Consider the following 21,679-nt stretch of genomic DNA (forward strand, 5'->3'; position numbering starts at 1 on the left):
AGGCGGTCTCTCTGCCAAGAATCCTCTTCTCCCCTCCCTGCCTAGAAGGAGGCCCTCTCCTATGTGAAGGCTCCCTGGTGCCCCTAGGTTCTGCCTCACTGGGCACTGTGTGCTCCCTGTTCCCTGTGGTTGTGCGCTCCCTGAGGGCAGGAGCTATGATGCTCCTGCGTGTGCTCTAGCACAACGCCTGGCCTTCAGGAGACTGAATTCAGGAACCTGCAATTGTAAGGGAGTGGATGACTGGTAGAGAGCGAATGGTGAGAGTGAGAGGGCCAGGAGTGGGGGACGGTGGGAGTGTGAGGCTGAAGGCTGAGAAGGGGCAGCAGCGGGCACACGAGCCCAGATAGGAGCAGGGGCTAAGCAAGGAGAGCAGGCTGGCACCGCCCACCCCACTGCAGGGCCCTCCCCTAGTCGGATGTGGTCCCATTCCCATATGACAGGCTTGGCCAAGGGCTCAACCCCACAGGCTTCCACAATGGGCTCAGCGCCCTCATGGTCGCTGTGGTCCTGATCGGGTGGTGGCTGCCCTTTCCACATTTGTCAAGGGGAAGGGTGATGCCCAAGGACATCCCCTAGGTCCAAACTAGCCGTGGCTGGCCAGCCAGCCAGCAGGCCGCATGCAGAGCCACAGAGTAGAAAAACCTTGTTTTATTCAGCCCAGACCTGGGCAATCTAGCTCTGTGGTATGGCCAAAGTATAAAAAATAAAAACCAACAACAACAAAACAACGCTGTAGAGAAAAGTGAAATGTAAAATGGGGTCTGGCATCCGGAATCCCTGTGGTTTCCATCCACGTTCGCTCCCTGAGGCCGGCAGGGAGGGATGCCCCTGCCTGTGGGTTGGGGGCTGGGCCCCTCGGCGGGAGGCTGCCAGGGGAGCAGGGCCTGCTTTAGAAGGGGAGAGATTGGCCATCTGTCCCTCCCAGAGATCAGGATCTGAGGAAGGAAAGACAGTGGGTCAATGAGGGGCTGCAAAGTAGGGCCCGCGTGGTCCCCTCAGCCCGGGCTTCCCTCCCACAGCCCAGGTCCCTCGTGGCAGGGCAGGCATGGGCCTCCATTTCCCTCAAGAGAAAGTGCCGACCCCCTCAGCCCAGCTCCAAAAGGAGGGGTTTGATGGACGCCCACCCACCCAGGGCACAGTCTCAGCACATTCCCCTCCCCATGCCCTAGTCCCAGATTGTTTTCTAGGCCATTAGCAGAGCTGCTACTGTCTGGAAATACTTTCTTGTTTTTTCTAACTCAGAACCTTTTTTTTAAGCCTCCTTTTCCCTCCAGAAATACGATGGAAACCCACAGGCGTCAGTCCCGTGGCCTTTCTGGGAACGCTCTGTCCAGCTTCCTGTGCACGCTGGCCCAGCCGCCTGCCTGTGGTCAGGGTCACAGAGACTGAGACACTCTAATAAGACCTGGCCTTTCCAAGCACTTATGTAAAGAGCTCTTGGAAGGAAGGGCTTTGGCACCCCCTGCTGCCCACAGGCCCCCGGGAGCTGGCAGGGCGGCGCAGGCTGCTTCTCCATCTGCCCTGCCGAGAGCCCCCCTGGCTGCTCCAGGAGCCTGGGATGTGGGACGCTGTTTCTGTTCCCATCCCCCTTTCCCAGCAGCAGGCGGGACTCCCTGCCTCCCCAAGCCCCCAGCAGCCTCCTTTGTTTCCTGGATACCCCATTCTTCCTTCCTCCTCCTTCCCTAGAATGGCTTCTACCACTTAGGTGACCCCTGGGTCTTGAATAGCTAAGACAGGCCCTGAGGAGCGGGAATGTGCTGGGAACCCAGGCCTACTAAAGAGCCAGACTGCCGGTGATGGGATAGGAGTTCGTCCTTTCAAATACGCTGTGTGCCCTGGGGAATTCTGATCTCATCCTACTCCTGAGGAACCTAATCTCTGCACTGAACTAGAGGCTGCTGTTCCCATTTTTAATATTCATGATGTGGTGGCAGCATGCTGTGAACAGTTAGGTTGGTGGTAGCAGCCAAATGTGAGAGGGCTGTCTCTAAATGAGCCTGGTCCTCGTCACAGACTGAGCCCTGACCCTGGCCACACACTGAGCCCTAACCCTTGTCACAAACTGAGCCCTGACCCTGGCCATACACCACACCCCGACCACAGTCATAGGCTTAATCTCTCATACTTGCCATCCATTAATAAGCATACACTTTTAGGGAAAGGCACCTCTCTGGGCCTTGAGATCTCTACCACCTTTCTCCCAGTTGATGAAGTAAAGCCGAAAGCTCTAGGACTTTTTTTTTTTTTTTTTTTTAATGGAAAAGGGTTCCTTTGATCTGGAGTGTGGTAGGGTTTCCTTGTGAGCTTGTAAGGAAGGAGGTCCCTCTGCAAAGTACTTCACGTGGGGATCAGGAGAAAGACTGAGGACCCTACCCAGCAGCCATGTGCTAAAATCCCAAGCCCAGGTTTTAGGGACTTCTTCTACAACGGGGGCCTAGGGACTGAAGATGGCTCCTTTTAACCAGAATCACTTCTCATCTGTGACTATTTAATCCAGTCCACTTGATACGGACACTAATGGTCACAGCTGCTGTTCACTGTGTGCCACTGTGTGCTGGGCTGTTGAACATGCAGACATCAGGCCTATAGATCCTCAGCCCCGGCCTATGTGGAAATACCTATTTTATAGTTGATGAAAGTAGCTCAGGGAAGTGCAGTAGTTACCCAATGTCACAGAGCGAGGAAGCTGTGGAACTGGGACTGCAGAGCTCATGGCCTTGCACCAAATGACTCTGCCTTCTGCTGGTTTTCACTTGGGACATCTCAGGGAGCCACAGGATGCAGCCCCAGATCAACACCCTACAGCCTGAGCCCCAATGTAAACACTCAGCTTGGGGTTGGCACGGACAAGGCTCTTTTTGCTGGGCCCTGCTGCAGCTGTGTTCGGCCATCAGGGTGACCTAAAGTGCAGGTATCTTAGGTATTTCAGGTGGCCTTGCCTGCTCCCCAGGCAGGAAAGGGACAGGGCCAGGAAGGATGGGGAGCAAGCACTTACTGGACAATTTTGCAGTTTGTTGTAGAAACGTAGCGACCTGTGTAGTGAATGTTGCATCTCACCACGTTGTTGGTGAAGTCAGACTCTAAAACAATATACTTTGGGTTCACGTGCACCTGAGGAAGAAGAGAAACAGGGAGAAAGGGAGTCTAGTCGGGGGGCTGCACCTCAACCGCTCACCAGAGAAGGTGGTAAGGAGGCAGACAGACAGACAGACAGAGAGGAGACATAGACAGGAGACAGAGGAAGACCATGTGAGGCCAAGAGACGTGGAGACAGAGACACACTGCTAGAGAGACACAGAGGGGAAAGACGAGGCAGCTGGTAATCCAAGCAAACATCATCTGATGCCCCTTATCAGAAGATTGGATGTTTCCCTAGAGCGAGAGCCTGTGCCAGGTGGGCCCTGCATGGGGCATTTGGGGTCAGAGAGGTTGGATCCTGCCCCTGGGAATGCAGTAACGAGGAGCTGAGCAGGGACTCGACACCTGGCCTCCTCATCACCAAGGCTCAAAGTTGTTCCCTATGCATTCCTGTCTATGCTTTTTGTCTGAAAAGGAGCTGTTGGGATACAACACTTTTAAATGTTGGATTAACTAGGGTAGGGCCAGCTTTATTTGCAGAACATCTAAGAACAGATGCAGGGATGTGACTTTCAAATCCTGGTACACTCCCAAAGGGCAGGGACTGTGAACTGTATTGCTTATGTGGTTTGTGGGTCCAGTGCCTAGAACTCAGAGGGGACTTCCTACGTGTTTGATTGAGTGGATGAATGAGGAAAAGAAAAAATATACTGGACAACCCCAGGCCCTGGAGGAGCAAGCTTGGAGCCTGCTGAGGGGCACTCAGGAGGGAACCACAGAGAACCACTGCTGGACGCATCTCTCCACCAGCTGACTTTCTGCAGGGAAGGCCTCTGCCTGCAAACCTGGCTTCACTGCTCTTCCTTTACTGAGCTGCTTTTCTGCTTCTGAGTGGGTCCAGATGAACTGGTGGAATGATCCCTATTCATTTTACACCTGTGTGGAGGAGGCTGAGACATGGCTTCCCCAGGTGGGCCCATGACAACCTGGCCTACACGTATGTACCAAGTCTGGTTGTGTGTTGTCAATATGCTTTTCTACTTTTCTCCCAACCAAGGGAAGAGGCGATGGGGTGAGTGTCCATTAGAGCAGGAGGGGTTCAGGCTAAAAGGGTCTTGGTCACAGGAGCCCTTGGCTTTGCAGGGGTCCCTGTAAGGAGCCAAGGGCCTCTTATCTGTCTCCCAAATGATACAAAGTCTGCCCTGTCTGAAGACAGGAAGATAGACCACATGGTTCTCCAAGTCTCCCTTGCTCTCTCTGGTCCTTTGTCACTTAGGGAGACAGTATCACCACTGCCTCTAGCATTACCACAGCTGGGGCAAAGGTTCCTTGGGTTCTTTATGGAGAGAGAGGCTATGCCAGCCTGAGACCTAAATCTTCGGCTGGGAAGCCTAAACCTTGAGGGATGCCTCAGATGCTGCCTCTGCTCAGTTGCTGGGAGAACGGAAGAGGCCCAGAGGCTGAAGCTTCTTTCAGGAATGATGAACATCCGGTTGGAGAGAAAGCCCCAGACCCAGAGGCCCACCTTGAGGATGTAGTTCCCAGGCTGCACGTCGGTTATGTCAATCCACTGGCAGTCGATATCTGCGTTGTAGGTGTCATAGCAGCCTGGGCTCAGGCCCTGGGAAAGGGATAAGAGGAGCAGCTGATGCTGCTGGCTCCCCAGAGCCACCCCATGCCCACTTTCAGGAGTTTCAGGCCCATCTTCCCCTGGGTTTCTCCCCTGACCCTGGCCCAGGGCAACTGCTCAGGGTGGGTCCACCCCTTCCTAAAGTCACTGGCTAGATGGACCAGAGGAAAGACAGAGATCTCTAATAGCCAGGTGGGAGGGATGAGATGGATGTGCCGGTCTGCGTGGGCAAGATGGATGACAGAATGGATAAAGAGAGATGGGACAGACAGACAGTTTGTGGATGTTTAGGCTGGCTGATGGAAAGAGGGATATGGGTGGGTGAACAGGCTAATGGGACGTATTGCTCTCCAGACTGTTGCAATGTTTCCTTCTCTCCATGAGCAGATCACCTGGGAATAACATGAGAAGGGACTTGGGCAGAGAGAGAACAGTCCCTGCAGGGCACTGTGGCAGCCTAAGGACTGGTGAGAAGACCTTCACTGTGAGCAGAGCTGAGTGGCCAGAAGCCTTGGCACTAGCCAGGCCTCAGCCAGCCTCAGCAGGCCTTGCTCTTTGTCTCCCCACTCCTCATCCGCCTGTGCCCTGAACCCCATCTCTCCAGCCCAACCTGGGTATGAGAGGTGCATGCATAGCGCTTGAGGTTGCCGAAGTCACAGGTGCTGTCCTCCAGGCAGAAACTGGCCTTGTGGCCCTCAGCCACCTTCTTGCCTGTGGCTGCATCCAGTAGGTCATAGTGGCTGAACTCGTCCATGCTGTGGTAATGTCTAGGGGCAGAGGAGAGGAGAGAGGAAGAGAAGAGGGCCTAGTCTTCCCTGGGCCTCTCATCCTGAGATGGGCTCAGGTGACCCTGCTGTGGCACAGCCTCCTGGCCAATCTAGGCTCTCCTGTCCCCTGAGTCCTGCGGGGTGGCCCCTCTGTGCTCCCCACCTAGCTGGGTCACTCCAGGACAGCACATGCTCTGGACCCCTCACTTCCTTTTTGGGCTCCCACCTGTAATGACCTCACTGGGCAATGCCCCATATTCTAGACATTTCCATCCCTTATTGAGACCAATCCTTCCATCTTCCAGCCTACCTTTGGCTAAGAGTTCTCTGAGAAACACTTGCCCCAGTAGCAAGAGTTGGCAGATAACACCTCCCTGGGCCCTCTAATCCAGTATCTGTGTCTCTCAGAATGCTCGTGGCGGGAGGGGAGCTCAGGCACCAAGGTCCCTGGTCCAGAGGAGAAGTGGAAGAGGATGGGCCCAGCCCCTCCCCACTCACTGGTGGCAGCTGTGCCACTCCCAGGTGTGCCGTGGCCGGTTGGGGAGGAAGTCCGCTGTGCCCTGGTTCTTCACACGCTGGGGGAAGCGCAGCAGCACCCGCACATCGTAGTCAGTGGCCTCAGGGGCATAGGCTGTGCTGCAGGGACGACAGGGGAGATAAGGGGGGGGTTGGAGCACAGTGACACCAGAACCCAGCATGGGCCCCCTCAGCCCCACCCCTAGTCCTTGGCCACTGGTTCTGCAGCCCCACCGCTTGTCCCTGAAGATCTTCTCCTCTGACTCCCCAAACTGTGGCAGAGGCTCAGGCCTCTTCCTCTGTCTTCTGACCCCGTGAAATCCTGGCTGTCCCCTCCTTTCTGGCCTCCACCATGTGGCCGGCAGCTGCCAACGGCATCTTTCTAAAGCGGTACCAGGCACGGCAGTGTCCCTGATACCTGCAGGTGACTCAGCTGGGGTCAGCCCCTGGGTGCAGGAGCACATAGAAATCTCTGAAGGGCCTTTGAGAAACAGCCCTGTTGCGGGAGCCAGGCACTTTGGCTCATGCCTGTAATTACAGAGCTTTGGGAGGTTGAGGCAGGAGGATCACTTGAGGCCAATAGTTTGAGATCAGCCTGGGCAACACAGTGAGAAATTAAAATTTAAAAAATTAATTTAATTAAATAAATTTTTAAAAAATTAAAAAATTAGCCAGGTAAGGTGGCTTATGCCTGTAGTCCCAGCTACTTGGAGACTGATACCTTGAGCCCAGGAGTTTGAGGCTGTAATGAGCTATAATTGCGCTGCTGCACTCTAGTCTGGGCAACAGAGTGAGACCCCCTTTCTAAAAAAAAAGAAAAAAAAAAGTCCTATCCAGGAGATTCTGATAAGTCTTCTCTCCTCCAGACAGCCCTAATTGTTGACAAAAGTATGCCATGTCTTAGGTGTGGGCCTGAAAAACAGACTTGAGGTCCTCTGGTCAAAGCCTCTTCACTTTTCTAGTCCCATCTGCCCTTCCACTCCCCTACACACCCCGGGTTCCTGCTTCAAAGCCTATTTTCCAAACAGGCTGAACTTTTTCCCTGACCCATACTTTTTTTCCCCATGCTGTTAGCTTGACTCAGAATTCCAAAACTCACCCAGCCTCCTAGGGGCAACTCAAAAGTCCCCTCCTCCAGGAAGTCTGCCTGGATTGCTCTACTTAGAGGATCCGATTGCCTGTGAGCTCTAACAGCACTGACTGCAGCATAGCCCAATACCACCTACATCTTGCGCTGGGTTGGGTATGACCAGGCCACCTCTCCCTGATTGCATGGCTTCAGGCTGGCAACCTGTCCTTTTCCGTTCAGGGAGTGTGGGTCTGGTATGAATTGCCTGCTCACAATTTACCTGCTGACTCCAGATTTCCAACTGAGGCAGGCCTTGTGACAAAAGGAAAAGGGTGGAAAGAGGAACGAGAGGCTGCCGTGAGGCGAGACACACACATATGCACACATACACACACGCGCACACACGTGTGTGGTAGGAACAGGAAGGGGTGGCTGAAGGCCCCTCCCCTCTTCAGCTGATGGCTGACAGCTAATGCTGTTGGCCTCAGGGGCTCTTCCCTGGCACTCATTAAGGTCCAGTCCTAAGGCCAGAGGGGAGTGGTAGCCAGTTGTAGGGATTAGCGCTCTCTTTGAGAGAATGTCTGGACAACAGGCGGCTCAGACTGTCTGCCAGGATGAAAGGCCCTCAGCCTTGTCTGGGGGAGGCTTGGAATCTGTCTATGTCTGGGTTGAAACAAAACATCCTCCTTCCCCCTGTTCAGTTAAATCCTGCCCTTCTGTTCGGCTCAGCACACCGTGGGAAACCATAAAGGTCTACGTTCTAGGCCCAGCTTGGCCACAAACTAGCGGTGAGACTTGGAACTGGTCCTTTTCTTTCTCTGGGTTCTGCCTGCAGCATGTGAACTGGCACCAGCCCGTGGCCCATACTTCAAATGATCTCAGAGGGCCCTCCTGCCCCAGGGCTCCAGTTCTGCAGGGTTCTCCAGTTCTGCAGGGTTCTCCAGGTCTGAACTCTTGCGCCCACCTCCTCTGAGGCCTCAGCCCTTGCTGACCCCTCCCTCCTCTGACCTCCAGCAGCCCTGGCCTGTGAACCAGTCCACTTGTGTCTTGGTTCTGTCACTGGGGTACAGGTGAGGGCTGTTCTCTCCAGCTGTACCAGGAGACCCTCCAGGACAGAGGACAGGCTGCCTCCTCTCCCCAGCTGGGAGCGCAGGTCTGGGCACTCAGGATCCTTCATGAAGAGGCCGTGATATTAATAGTTTGGCTTTGACTTACTCTTTAGACTGGAAGGGCTGTCATAGAGGCTGTAAGTTCCTCATGGCTGGAGGAATTCCAGCAGGACCATTACGCTCTCTTCCCCAGGACAACTGAAACAAGACAAGAACTGCCCAGACAGACTGGCTGAGTGGTACTCAGCCTGTGGTCCCTGAACCAGGGGCAGTTTCCACACTGATGCCAGTCTGGGATGGGATCGGAAACTTGCACCAGAATGTATATCGACAACATTCCTAATCACTGTGCTTAGTTCAGCGGACACTTTTTCTTTTTTTAAAGCAAGACTTTCTCAATGAAAGAGTGAATTGAGTTACATTCTGGTGCAAGCTCTTTATCTTGTTACAGACAGATAAGGGTTTATGATCAGCTACTTATAGTGGTAGTGAACTAGAAGTTCTAGAAATGAGAAAATGTTGAGATTCTGAAGAGTTTCCTAGATAGTAGAAAGTCAAACTAAACAGAGAGTTCTAATGTCCAAAAAGCAGGTAATTAAGAAAAATAGGTGCTTTCAACATAGAGGGATATTAACAAAAGAAGCAGATAACATAATCTTAACTAATTATTTTAGCCCAGGGAGGTATCCCCAAAGAACCTATATTCCAGCAGAATATGAACTGCTAATAAATTAGAAGCAAACACTGTGAGAGGCAGGATCACCCATGAATAATGGCGAGCCAGCTGTGCTCACCTTCTGGGTTCATGGAAACTGGTCTCCTTCCCCTCTTTCCAGTGCAACATATAATTGAAGCTTCTTTGTCCCCCGGGCTCACTGCCCCTGCTGTGACCAGGCAGAGGCAGCCTGGGCCAGCCAAAGCCACAACTGTCCTCTGTGGACATGGCTCCATAGTCCTGGGCTCTATCCTGCAGGTACATCCACCCAGTAGGACTTCCATAGGTCCCTGTATGAGCACTGGAAGCCTGGGTTCCCAAGAGGAACCTTCTCATTAAGCAGCTCAGATCCAAAAGGTTTGAGTTCCTTTCATTGCTCCTCAGTTTCCTGAGGGGGCAACCCATGTCTTCAGGGCTCGTATGAAGATGAGGTGCCACAGTAAAAGTGAAGTTCCTTGTATAGTAAGGTACAGTATACAGAAATGCTGGGTCCCCACTTGCTCCCCTCCCCTCCTGACTCCCTCAGGGCAGGCAAGGCTCACTGATGAAAAGGTCAGGGTCCTGGGAGGCCGGGGCATTTGGCCAGGGTCATCAGCTTGCAGACAGCCTAGCTGGCAGCCACAGCTAGGCTGGGTTCTGGGTGACTCCCAGGGACTATCCCAACACTCTACACTTCTGCCTCAGCTGCTTACCTGGCCAGACACTTCTCCTCCGCAGCACAGCGCAGGGAGTACAGGTGGGCTCTCTGCACATAAGTGGATGCTTGCACATAGTTGGGGTCTGCGACCAAGTCAGGGAGACCTGGAGTGGGCAGTGGGAGAGAGGAGGGAGGGAGGAAGAGCATGACATTGAGAGCGTCAGGTTGGCCACTGTTAATGCCCAGACACCTCCTCATACCCCAAACATCCTCTCATACCCCCAAACCCTTTGCCATTCTCCTTGGGCGTTGGGTCCTGGGCTCACGTGTGGGGTCAAGGAAGTCAGGCAGCAAGAGCTTGCATCTCGAGCTCTGTGGTGTGGGAGCTGCTAAGACTTCCTGGAAAAGCTTGGACATGGACAAGATCTGGGAGATGGGGCAGGATTTAGAGAACCAGAGAGCAGGAAAGGGTGTCCTCGGCAGGGGGAACAGCATGAACAAAGACCTGGAGGCAGGAATGAGTGAACCATGTAATTTCCTGACAGAGGCACTCCCTCGAGTCCTTACTCCCCAGGCCTCTGGACAGCAGCCCCCAGACACCCTCCATTCCTCTCATCCCTGCAGTCAGCATTCTTTGTGAACCACCAAGAGAGTCCTGGCTTCTGGCCTGGAGTGTGTCCCTGAAGGTTCATGGGCAGAGCCAGGTGGATGCAGGCTGGCAGGAGTCGGGGTGGGCAGGAAGGGATGGGCTAGAAGGAAAACATTTCCCTAGAGCAGGCTGCTGACAGGGCAGGATTCTCAGCCTGGGCGCCCAGCCCGACCTTCTCAGGATTCCTTTCTGCTTGGCACAGCCACTCCTCCCTGTACCCCCACCCCCAATCACCTGCCACCACTTCCTGCCATCAGCGCCCTAGACTTGACCACACCTTCCTCTGTCTGCAACCTCTGGCCAGCAATCTGAGGGAGACCCTGGGTCCCTACCCTGCAAGGTCTGGGGTCAAGCACCCAGGGGAAGTCTGGAGGCTGCCCCCGTCCTTGTGGTCCCTTGTTCCCCAGGATGTGCCAGAGTCCGAGGCCTGTCCATCCTGTTCCTGCCCCTCCACCTTCCTCCCTGGGCATGCATTAGTCTGAGCAGGAGTTACTAAGAATAAGCAGAAACCACACTTAGGTGTCCAGACTCCATCCCGCATTGGAATGAAGAAGGAACATCTTAATGTTGGAGTGACAGGGTGTGGGCTGGGGTGGGTGCGGGCAGGGGTGGGTGTGGGCAGGGGGGACTCCAGGGCCCTGGGCTCTATCCCAGCCCAGCCACTGACTTAAAGGGGAGTGGTCCTGGGGCCTCTAATTCCCTCTCCTCTCTGGCCTCAGGGATTTTGTCAGGTAAGTGATAAGATGAGGCTATAAGCTCCTCTTAGTTTCTTTGAAGTACTCTGCTCTTGAGGGATTCGGGAAGGGTGACAGCAGGCAAGGTGGGAGGACTTAAGTCCCATGGAGGGGTTTCCCACCCCTTTCCTGCTGCCAAGACCCTCTCATCAGCTTTTAGGTCTGGAAGATGAGGCCAAGGAGGGGAAGGCTGGCTTCTAAGCCATTGGCAGAAGTGTCTGCCTGCATGTTCCCCTCCCCAGACCACCCTGAGTTCCCAGACCCTAGCTTTGCTCTCCCTGGGACCTGGGCCTCATGGGGGAGCCTGGTCCAGGCAGCCAGGGTGATCTCACCTACTTGGAATGAAGAAGAAGCTTGGAGTGCAAGGGTGGGTGAGGATGAGGTGGTTCCCGGCTGGTGGGGGACTTCTTGGCCAGCCTAGGCCCTGTTACTTGAGCCCCTAGGAATGTTTGCAGTCATTTCCCAAGGGACCCATAGGCCCTCAAGCCAGCTGGGAGCTGGTTCTCACTCTCTGGACCCTGGAAGCCTCTGGGGGAGGGGTGAGGACTGGGGATGGGCCCCGTCCCCATCACCCAGTGCCTTTCCCTCAGCTGTGTATAGGGTGGGGTAGCTGGGCCTTTAAGACTCAGGAGACTAAGCATTTGACATCAGACAGCTTGCTGCCCCCACCCCAGGCCCAGTTTCAAGAAATACTGCACAGATGGCTCCACAAAGCTTTTCTGGCCTGATCCTTCCTCTCTAGGCTATTTCATGAGCTGGCTACGCAACCCCGGGAAGTTGCAGGAGTGGGGAGGAAGAGGCCAGGTGGGGCCAGTGAGGGCCAATGCTGTTCCTGGCCTCTCCCAGCCCTGACTATGTACACACACTGAGCCCTGTGCCTGATCACAGTCTGCGCCCTGACCTTGGTCACAGACTGACCTCTGATCCTAGTCACATTAAGCCCTGACCTTGGTCACACACTGAGCCCTGGCCCTGGGCACACCCTGAGCCTTGATCACACACCAAGCCCTGTTCAGGATCACAGTCTGAGCCCCGATGCTGGTCACACACTGAACCCTGATCCTGGTCACAGACTGGGCCCTGATCCTGGTCACAGACCAAGGTCTGATGCCTATCAGCAATTCTGAATCTCAGGCTCATTTCTGTTTGTCCCCTGATCATGGGCGAAAGCTCTTCAGCTAAAGAAAAAAAAAAAAAAAAAAAAAAACCTTAAAAAAGGAATTGCTGTGATATCATCAAGCCTTTTGATTAAAACTGAGTGGGGTAGGGTTATAAGTATCAGAGGTATGGAGGAGGGCATCTGTAGAGTACTGCATGTGGAGATTTGGAAGAGAGGCTAACGACAAACAGCTTGGGGCTGCTGGTCACAATCTGAGCCTTGACCCTCCCACAGATTATCATCTTCTTCCTCTTATTGTTGAGGAATCTCACGCTCAGGCAGGGGCCTCTTCCTGTGGGAAGTCTCCCCTGATCGCAATGATATCTCAGGCTGCACACACTTCTCCTCTCTCACTACCCCATTTGTATTGATCTACACTTAGATTTCACCATATTAACCTGTGTGTGTCTCCTCCCTTCCAGACGGGGTTCTATGGGCAGGGCCTGAGTCCTACTCAACCTCAGTGGAGCCACTTTTGTTTTAGGGGTGACTGACTGGCCCAAAGCCCCTCAGGCTCTGTCAGGAGAGCCTCTTTAATGACTGTTCCAGGCAATCCGAAGTGTGTTCCATGTCCTGCCCCCAAGACACCAAGGCACACAATGTCTTTGGAAGCACTGGAGGAAATTGAGGCTCAGGCCCATAAATCTGCGCAAGGTCGCACAGGGAGCCGGGGTACCCCAGGAGGGGATCCTAGGTCTCCTTGCCCTCCCAGGACTCCACCTGTCACTCTTTTATAAAATAAACTTTCTTGAGCTGATAATTTTTTTTTTTTTTTTTTTTTTTTTGAGGCGTGAGTCTCGCTCTGTCGCGCTCCGGACTGGATGTGCAAGTGGCCAGTCTCTCAGCTCACTGCAGCACTCCGCCTCCGGCGGTTTACACAGCATTCTCTCGCTGCCAGCCTCCCGAGTAGCTGGAACTACAGGCGACCGCCACATCGCCCGGCTAGGTTTGTATTTTTTATAGAGACGGGGTTTCACGTGTTAGCCAGGATGGTCCTTGTCTCCTGACCCTTCCTGGATCCGGCCCGTGCTTACGGGCCGTCGCCAAAGTGCTGGGATTATAGGCTTGAGCCACCGCGCCGGCTTGAGCTATAATTTATACACAGTGAAATGCACAGATTTTAGGTGTACAGTTTGACAAGTTCTAACAAAGGTAGAAAGCCATGTAGCTTCCACCACAATCAAGCTGTGGATTGTTTCCATCACCCTCTGGTACCTTCCCTGTAAGTCCCCTCCCCGCCTCCACCACCCCAGGCAGCCACTGCACTGCTTCTAATCACTGTAGATTAGTTATGCCTTTTCTAGAACTTAAGTGGAATCACTCTTACCATTATTTTGTAATTGTCTTTGTTCTACATCTCTAAGCATCACCGGGGCCTCCTGTGACTCCCCCAACGGCCTCCTCTCTGTGCTCTACTCTGTCACACCCTCATGGCCATGGGGTGACATAAGAGGCAGCAGCTTGGGGAAGCTGCTGGAAAGGAGTAGCCTCAGGAGTTCAGGCCAGGCCCCCCCGCCTCACGCTCAGGATCCTTGCCGAGGTCCCAGAGAATAGCAGACCCCCTCCCATGGCTGGTATGTTTTTCCAGGAAGGAACAATGCCTCCTTCTCTGGACAGCTCTCCCAGGGGACATTTCGTCAGCAGTCAGGCCTGTAGGCTTGGGCTCTTGGCCTCTCTGCAGGGCTTGGGGCTGGGGGATTCTATGTGATGTTGGAAGAGGATAAAGAAGGGTTGATTGAGTTGGGGGCTGGTGGACACGCTCAGTGTAGGAGTAGGGAGGCTGGTCTGCAATTTCTGGCTTGTAAGGCACAATAGGCCCTCCAAGCAGAGTGGCCAATATTGGGTGAAGTCCAGTTACTATCAGACTGTGTGATCAGCCCTCACCTCAAAAAGTATGCATTTTAAAGGAAGATCCTGGACTTGGTGAAGGTATACATCCAGCTCCCCACGCCACCTCCACCTTTTCTTTTTTCTTTGAGATAGGGTCTTGCTCTCTTGTCCAGACTGGAATGCAGTGGCATGAACTCAGCTAACTGCAGCCTCGATCTCCTGGGCTCAAGTGATCCTCCTGCCTCAGCCTCCCAAAGTCCTGGGATTGCAGGTGTGAACCACTGCACCCAGCCAAATGAGGTCTTTTTGCTTACTCCAAATACAGGGGAAACCATCAGCCCAGGCTGGAGTGCAGTGGCACGATCTCGGCTCACTGCAACATCCGCTTCCTGGGTTCAAGCGATCCTTCCGTCTCAGCTTCCCAAGTAGCTAGGACCACGCACATGCCACCACGCCTGGCTAATTTTTGTATTTTTAAGCAATTCTCCTGCCTCAGCCTCCCGAGTAGCTGGCATTACAGGTGTGTGCCACCACGCCTGGCTAAATTTTGTATTTTTAGTAGAGATGAGGTTTCCCCATGTTGGACAGGCTGGTCTCGAACTCCTGACCTCAAGTGTTCCACCAGCCTTCGCCTCCCAAAGTGCTGGGATTACAGGTGTGAGTGACCGCGCCTGGCCAGCCTCCTGTTTTAGACCCCCAGGTTGCCTCTGACTCCCCACTCCACAAACATGCTACGTGTACATTCCCCTCCTGGGCCTGAAGATAAACATCCAGCTCCCTGGGTCACCTACAGCCCTGCTCAGTCTTCTCCCAAGCCCCCAGCACCACTGGTGGGGGGTAGGCTGGGGCGGGTCTCACCATCCAAAGACTGGGTGGATGGGCTTGCTCAGACTGCCCAAGAAAACCCTGGCTGCCATCCATTTCTTCCTCCCAGGAGGGAGACAGGAGCCTGGGGTCTTACTCGACTGTGTCATAGGACTTCTATGTGGCCTTGGGTTGACCCAGCCCCACTTCAGAATTCATGGTCTCCATTCTTCCACTTCTAATTGTCCTCCACCTGACTCAGGGCCTAAGGCCCTTTGCTGGCCTCTGTGGGCGTTCTTCCTCAGATGCAGGCTGCACAGAGCCTGGGCCAGGATGGCAGGGATGCTGAGTCACGGGGTGGCGAATACCCTTGAGATGGCCAAAGCCAGGCTGCTCGGCTGGGGACGGGCTGGGTGCAAGGAAATAGGGTCCCAGGACCATTCATTCCACAGGGAGACAGCCAGCCACTGGTGTGGGGTAAGCCTTTTAGCTATAGCAGCCCCTTCAACCCTCCAGGGCAGTGAAGACATGGAGCTGAGAAAACAGAACCAAAGTTCTATATCCTGGCTCTGCCCCTGGAGCTTCCTCTGTGGGAGTGTGCAGGGGCACAGTAGGAGGAACCTGTCACACTGATTCTTGGGGCCCATGTGCTTGGGACAAGCCCACCCTGTCCTCCTGCTCAACGCTGGGTCTAGAGCTGCTGATGTCTCCTGTGCCAGCCCTCGGGAACCGGGGACAAAGACCATCTGCCCCTTCCCTGGTGGGACGCAGCTGGGGCCTTCTCAGGGGTGAGGCTCCAGGGGCGAGTTCACTGTCTTGTCTGGTCTCCCCAGTCCCCTTTCTGAGGCTCACTTTCTCCATCTGGATGATGAGGGAGACTGAACTAGCTGGCCCTTGAACACAGGTTGGATGGATCGATAAACACTTGGAGATTAAAATACTTTTTAGGAGCTCTTCAGTTCATTCCCCAGCCTTGGGCAAGAGCCCGAGACCTCTCACAACCCCTACAGACGATACTTTAGCAGTCAGGAAATTCTCCCACCGTCTGACCTAAATCCTTCCTGCTTCATTAGAAATCTGTTCCCTCCTGCCCAACGGTTCCTGGAGGCTGCCCAGCGCTGAGGGCCCTGTGGCTGCCTTCCCATTGCTCGTCCACACCTCACCTGTTTCCCTCTTGGCTTCCTCTTTTTTGTGGTTCAGTAAACCTTGTTTCTGAAATCTTTCCTCTCCAAGCCTCCTGCTCATGAGGGGCAGATGATGGAAAGTGGAACGTAAAAGAGCCCTAATCTGTTGAGCCTAGGGCTGGAGGATAAACAAAGTCCAGCAGCAACTGGTCAGTTGTTTGTGAAATAGGTGCTGAGAGGGATGTTTTGGCTAGCACAGCCAGACTCCAGAGGAGCCCCTAGGTGGGGGAGAAGCAGAAAGCTCTGCAGAGCAGGGCCTTGAATAAAGATGAGCCAGAGAGGCCTCTAGGGCTGGAGCTGGCTGCCCGATTCCCTAGGAAATGATTATCTCATAATCAGGAAATTAACTTGTCAGCACTGGCCTGGTGGTGCCACACCTACTTGGTGAGCAGGCAGGCAAGGTGGTTGCAGATTCCACTTTGCCCCATAACGAAGGTCCTGAGAGCTAGGACAGCCATCAAGCCAGGCCCAGAGTCTTCAATGGCTCCCCATTGCCCACAGAATCAAGCCCAGAAGTCTTAGAGTGGCAGCTAAAGCCATCTGTGGTTTGGCCTTACCTAGCCTTCCAGAACTCTTAACCCTCAGGATCAGTAGGCAGGTCTCTAGCAGCATACCCCAACCTTTCTACCCCCTGATCCCATGGTGCCCTTGTCCTGGAATTCCCAGCTATGCATGTGTGTGCATGCACGCACACACACACACACACAACAGCTCTACCTATGCGGGGGTACACAGTTTTAGCTCCAAAGCCCACCTTGTCACACCTGACCACCCCTCCACCACTACCCTGCACCGTTTTACAGCACTCGTCTGTCCACCCCACTGATGGGGAGAGACAGCTAGCAGCAGAAGGGCCTGACTCACGGAAGGGATTTGTAAGTGTGTGCTTGATTGCACCAGCTGCCCAGGAGGCAGGCTGGGCTGAGGGAGAGGCAGACGACAGTACCCACTGGGGAGGTCAGCTCCCTGCCCAGAGGCCAAGCCTCTGCTGCCTCTCTGCACACCTAATGCACATTTCTTCCCAGCGTGAACCCAACCCCTGCCCTTGCAGGCCTCCTCGCCCTTGCAAGCCCTGCCTGGTGCCCCCTATCCCACCTCTAGAAGCTTCCCCTGATGCTTTGGTTACTCCAGGGGTTCCCTCCCTGCCCTCTCAGGCCCTGCAGAGTGACTTGAAATTTTTATATTTCTTACAAAACTTACTCTGCCCATGGCCTTTCCATCTCAGCTCAAGGCAACTGCATCCTTCCAGCCACACCAGCCATAAACCACTGTGTGATCCCTGACACCTCTTTTCCTTTCATACCCCATATCCAACCCAGCAGGAAATCCCCTCAGCTCTATCTCAAGAACAAACCCTAAAGCTGGCTTCCTCCATTGCTATCACTCTTCCTGGTCTCTGGAACAGCCGCCTCTCAGTTTCCCCGGCTGACTCCCCACTGTCCACTCCTAGCGCAGCAGTCAGGGGCCCTGTTTAGCAGAAACCCATGTTTCTGCTCAGCTCAAACTCTGAGGAAAAGGATGCACAGAAAATAAAAGGCAAACCCGTCACAATGGCTGACAAGCTCCCCATGGCCTGGATCCCATTACCTCTCTGACCTGTCCCCTGTTATACCTCCATTTCCACTCCACTCTGTTCTAACCACACTGGAGCATACCTGAAAACCCCAGAGAACTCCTGCCTCAGGGCCTTGCACTGACTGTCTTCCTATCTGGAATGCTCTTCCTGCAGACAGCTGCATATGCCTCAAGTCTTTGCTCAAATGTCACCTTCATGAGGCCCGACCACCTTTGCAACCTGCCCCTCTCCTATACTCCCGATCTTTCTTACCTATCTCTATTTTTCCACAGCACTTATTACCTTCTTTTTTTTTTTTTTTACATATTCATTATGTTTATACATGAAAATAGAAGATCCACAAGGGCAAGAATTTTGTCTCTTTTCACAAATACCCAGCTCTAGAACAGTGCCCAGCATACAGTAAGTCGCTCAATAAATATTTGTTACATGACTATTTCCTCACAAGATGATATCTGCCTTCCGCAGCCAGGCGAGAGCCCATGAGGGCAGGGGTGAGTGGTATTGTCTTTTGCCTGTACTCAGCTTCTGGCGCATGTCTCCCAGGTGCACAGCAGATGATGGGAGCTGGCAAAGACAGATGTGGGCTTAGGCCACTCTGCACCCCAGGTGTCTGTTTTCTTATTGCCAGGCTGAGACGTCAGTGAGGCCAGGGAGGGGTCTGAGGTGCCCCTGAAATTCTCCATGCCCAGCTCAGGGCCTAGCACCTGTATGCCCTTGGCAAGTGCGTGAGCCAATGCCCATACTCCATAAAGGGTCTGGTGGCATTGCCTGTGTGAGCACAGACTTCATTGTCAAGCAGAGTCTGGAATCGATTCTCAAAGTCCCTTCTTTTGCAAAAGGATTTGCTTCAGGTTTGGAAAACCTGTGGTTCCAACTGGCCCACAAGCAGGGGGAAGGTTGGGTTGTCTCCTGAGGTTTGGATGGCAAAGGCTGCTGGGGCCTCGCTTTCCCATCCTGTGTCTCTTCCTGCTTTGGCATTCTGAGACCCCTCTCCCCATTTCCAGGTGGTACTGCAATGCCCAGTTTCTGGGTGCTCATCAGCAAGAGGGAGAAGGTCCCAGATGCAACCCTTGCCCTGTGATCATGAGTCCAGACAAAAAGAAGGCCCTTGGTCCAGCTGCCTGTGGAAATGAGGTGGCTAGGTCAGGGCCAGGGGAGGGGGCAAGTCCAAACCTCTCTCTCCAGCATCCCAACCCTGACTGCTCTTCTGCAGGAATGCTGGGCACAGCAATTGGAAGCAGGTGTGGGCCACCTGGGTGGACCCCAGCTCCCTCCCTGCCCCTTTCCTCTCCTGCCCATGTCAGCCATTGTCCTGGGAAGTCTTCCATGTGTTTCCAGCTTAGAAAGGAGGTAGAATGGACTCAGGAGCTACTCAGGAGCTACTGGAGAGGGGTACCCCTTCTGAGACCAGAGGATGCTGCAGTGGGGACCCCTGAGGTTAGGAGGAAGGAGAGAGGACAAAAAGCCAGAACTCCCAGGCCAAGTCTAGCAGTAGCCTGGGACCCATAAAGGCACTAATGGCTCCCAACCCAGCTCTGCTACCATCCACAGCAAGTTTGTGGGGCCTGCGAACTTGAGGCAAAAACCCAAATTTTGTTTTTTTCAGGTGTTCACACCTCAGGGGAACAGTGAACACAGAAACAGATAACACAGAACATAAAACACCCTTCCCTGAGAGACAGAACAGAGGCCGGGCCCACTGGAGTGGACAGTCAGCCTAGGTCTAAGCTTGGCCACTCATTAACCCTGAGACCTTGGGTAAGTTATTTAATTTCTCCAAGCCTCAGTTTCCTCATCTATAAAATGGAGATGATAGTACTATTAATCTCACAAGGCTGTTGTGGGAATTAAATGAGAAAAATAAAATGCTTAGCATAGTGTCTGTTCAATAAATATCAGATATTCTTACTCTTAGTATTGAAAACAGGAGCTGTCTCTTCTTGCAGGGATGGTCCAGTTTGAGACCAGGGGAGAGAGAAGGTGCCTTGCAAGTGGCTGATAAGAGAGGAGACAGGAAGTCTGCCTGGGATGAGGCTGCTTAGGACTCTACTTGTTTGTTCAGACACTAATGACTCTCAAAGGAGAAACAGGGAGGCAGGAGGAGGGCCTAGAACCCTCCGTTTCCACAGCTTGTCTGATCCAACACAGCTTTCTAAGCCTGATGACTCTTTTTCTTTCTGAAGGAACAATCTGAGACAACTTCAGGGAAGGAAGGAGGGATGCTGATCTGTGATTCTGCCTCCAGGGCAAGTTGCTTAACCTCTCAGGGCCTCAGTTTGCTCATCTGCAAAATGGGGATAACAATCCCACGGCTGTTACAAGGATAAGTGATGCTTTTTTTTTTTTTTTTTTTAGAGATGGAATCTCACTCTGTCACCCAGGCTGAAATGCAGTGGCACAATCTCAGCTCACTGCAAGCTCCGCCTCCCAGGTTCACGCCATTCTCCTGCCTTCTGGGACTACAGGTGCCCGCCACCACGCCTAGCTAATATTTTGTGCTTTTAGTAGAGATGGGGTTTCATCGTGTTAGCCAGGATGGTCTTGATCTCCTGACCTCGTGATCTGCCCACCTTGGCTTCCCAAAGTGCTGGGATTACAGGCGTGAACCACCGCGCCTGGCCAAGGCTTAAGTGATTCTAACTGCAAAGCTCCAAGAACAGTGTCCGGCACTTAGTATGCACTATATGAGTGTTTGTTACACAAACGTTCTGGAATCAGCAATGACCATGACCAGGCTACACCCTAACACCACACTGGGGAGAGACTCTGCTTCCAAAGTCTTTCACACTCACTGTCCCATCTCACCCTGTCACAACCAGTGCCCAGAATCTAGCAGGCAAATATCTGTTGAATGAATGAATGACCAAATGAATGAGTGAATAAATGAGGCATACAAGATAAGCAGTAATACACAACAATTTTTTAAAAATGCATGGTTGTTAAGAACTCAAGATAGGGAGTCACACAGACTCAAATACTGGTTCCACTACTAAAAGCAAGCAAGTGAACTTGTCACCTTATCTGTAAGATGGGACAAAAAACAGTACCTGGCTAGGACCTGGGAATTAAAGAAGATGATGTGTAATGCACTCAGCAAATGCAAGCATATTCTTCCTCTGGATGTAGATGGGGGAGGTGAGGACCACAGAGGCAAAGCTGGCAGAGGGGTCCATGCTCACGCCCTGCCCCGCCCGCAGGTTGAACATGGCATCCTCCTGGGTCGTCTCATTGTGATGCATCAGTTTGAATTCAAGCTCGGCTGTACCCTTCTGTGCCACCTCCCTAGGCCTGTTTTCTCATCTACACCAGGAGTACCATAACCTGCACCTCATTAGGAGGTTGTGAGGATGAATGAAACTGCACATTGAAGTCACTAAGCCCAGGAAGCAGTCTTCCGCAAATGGCCAAGTTGGCATTATTATCCCTGCCTCTGGGCTCTAACTCTGGAAGCTTGTTGGGTAAAGCCTGCTTTGGTCCTTCCCTGCATCTACTCCAAACTCTGCAGGGGAAGGTGAGTCATCTGGAGGGCAGAGGAGGGCAGGCAGCCTGTGGAGGTGGGGTGGAGCAGGCCCAGGTGAGCTAGGGGCTCAGGCAGGAGGGGTGGTAGCAGGCAGCCAGGGCTGCTCTCAGGGACTGAGGGTCCAGACAGGTCTGGCCTCTTGGGTGCAGGAGGCTGGACAGAGAAGGGGGTACCCTAGAAACACCCTTGCATGTGTCTAGGGAGGTGTAACATCTAGGCCCACAAGCAGCATGGTCCGACGGGGGCTATGGAGGCTTGAGAAAAGGAGGAAGAAAGGACAGGAAGGGGTGCCTCTAGCTCTGAAGTGCTGGGCTGAGACACTAGATTTTGTCCTAAAGGCCCTGAGGAGCTACAGAATCTTCTTGAGCAGAGGAGTAACCTGGTCAGAGTGCAGGGGTTTATCTGCCTACATGTAGGATAGACTGGAGAAGGGGAGACTGGGAGCAAGGGACCAGGGAGGAGGCAGCTGCAGTTCCCTCCTGGCCTCTGATTGGCCATGTGAGGTCAGGGATAGAGGACACATGCCAGGCAAGGCTAGCACAGCCATCCGAGATGCCCTGGGAGGATGCCCAGGGCAGCCTGTTCCATGTTCCTTTCACAGGATTGCCAGAGCCAGTGAGTCAGGCGGGGGTGGGAGGGTAAGGCCTTGGGAGGGGAGCTTTGGTCTTCTGGGGCTGCAGGGCTTCTTACGTGGCACTA

At 53.5% G+C, this 21,679-nt stretch overlaps 1 protein-coding gene and 1 long non-coding RNA gene across 3 annotated transcripts in view; one reads left to right on the forward strand and one right to left on the reverse strand.

Moving 5' to 3' along the window:
- Window positions 1-632: 632 nt before the first annotated feature.
- Window positions 633-21,679, reverse strand: part of LOXL1 (lysyl oxidase like 1) — a 29,292-nt gene continuing 8,245 nt past the window's right edge. Inside the window, exons 2-7 of the mRNA XM_017865121.1 lie at window positions 9,577-9,685; window positions 5,974-6,111; window positions 5,319-5,475; window positions 4,604-4,699; window positions 2,996-3,111; window positions 633-935 (exon numbers count right to left, since the gene is read on the reverse strand). Coding sequence (XP_017720610.1) covers window positions 929-935; window positions 2,996-3,111; window positions 4,604-4,699; window positions 5,319-5,475; window positions 5,974-6,111; window positions 9,577-9,685 — 623 coding nt within the window. The 3' untranslated portion in view covers window positions 633-928. The remainder of the gene's footprint in view (window positions 936-2,995; window positions 3,112-4,603; window positions 4,700-5,318; window positions 5,476-5,973; window positions 6,112-9,576; window positions 9,686-21,679) is intronic.
- The window catches only part of LOC108524157 (uncharacterized), a 25,142-nt gene continuing 16,788 nt past the window's right edge, over window positions 13,326-21,679 (forward strand). Inside the window, exons 1-2 of one of the 2 annotated variants that reach the window (XR_001883991.1) lie at window positions 13,326-13,637; window positions 19,067-19,218. This is a non-coding gene — a long non-coding RNA (uncharacterized LOC108524157). Of the gene's footprint in view, window positions 13,638-19,066; window positions 19,219-20,035; window positions 20,972-21,679 lie in introns of those variants that run through there. The other variant, XR_001883992.1, reaches the window with a different exon arrangement.

The sequence above is a fragment of the Rhinopithecus bieti genome, unplaced genomic scaffold (genome assembly GCF_001698545.2).
Source record: "Rhinopithecus bieti isolate Rb0 unplaced genomic scaffold, ASM169854v2 scaffold_79793, whole genome shotgun sequence".
In the NCBI taxonomy this organism is placed as follows: domain Eukaryota; kingdom Metazoa; phylum Chordata; class Mammalia; order Primates; family Cercopithecidae; genus Rhinopithecus; species Rhinopithecus bieti.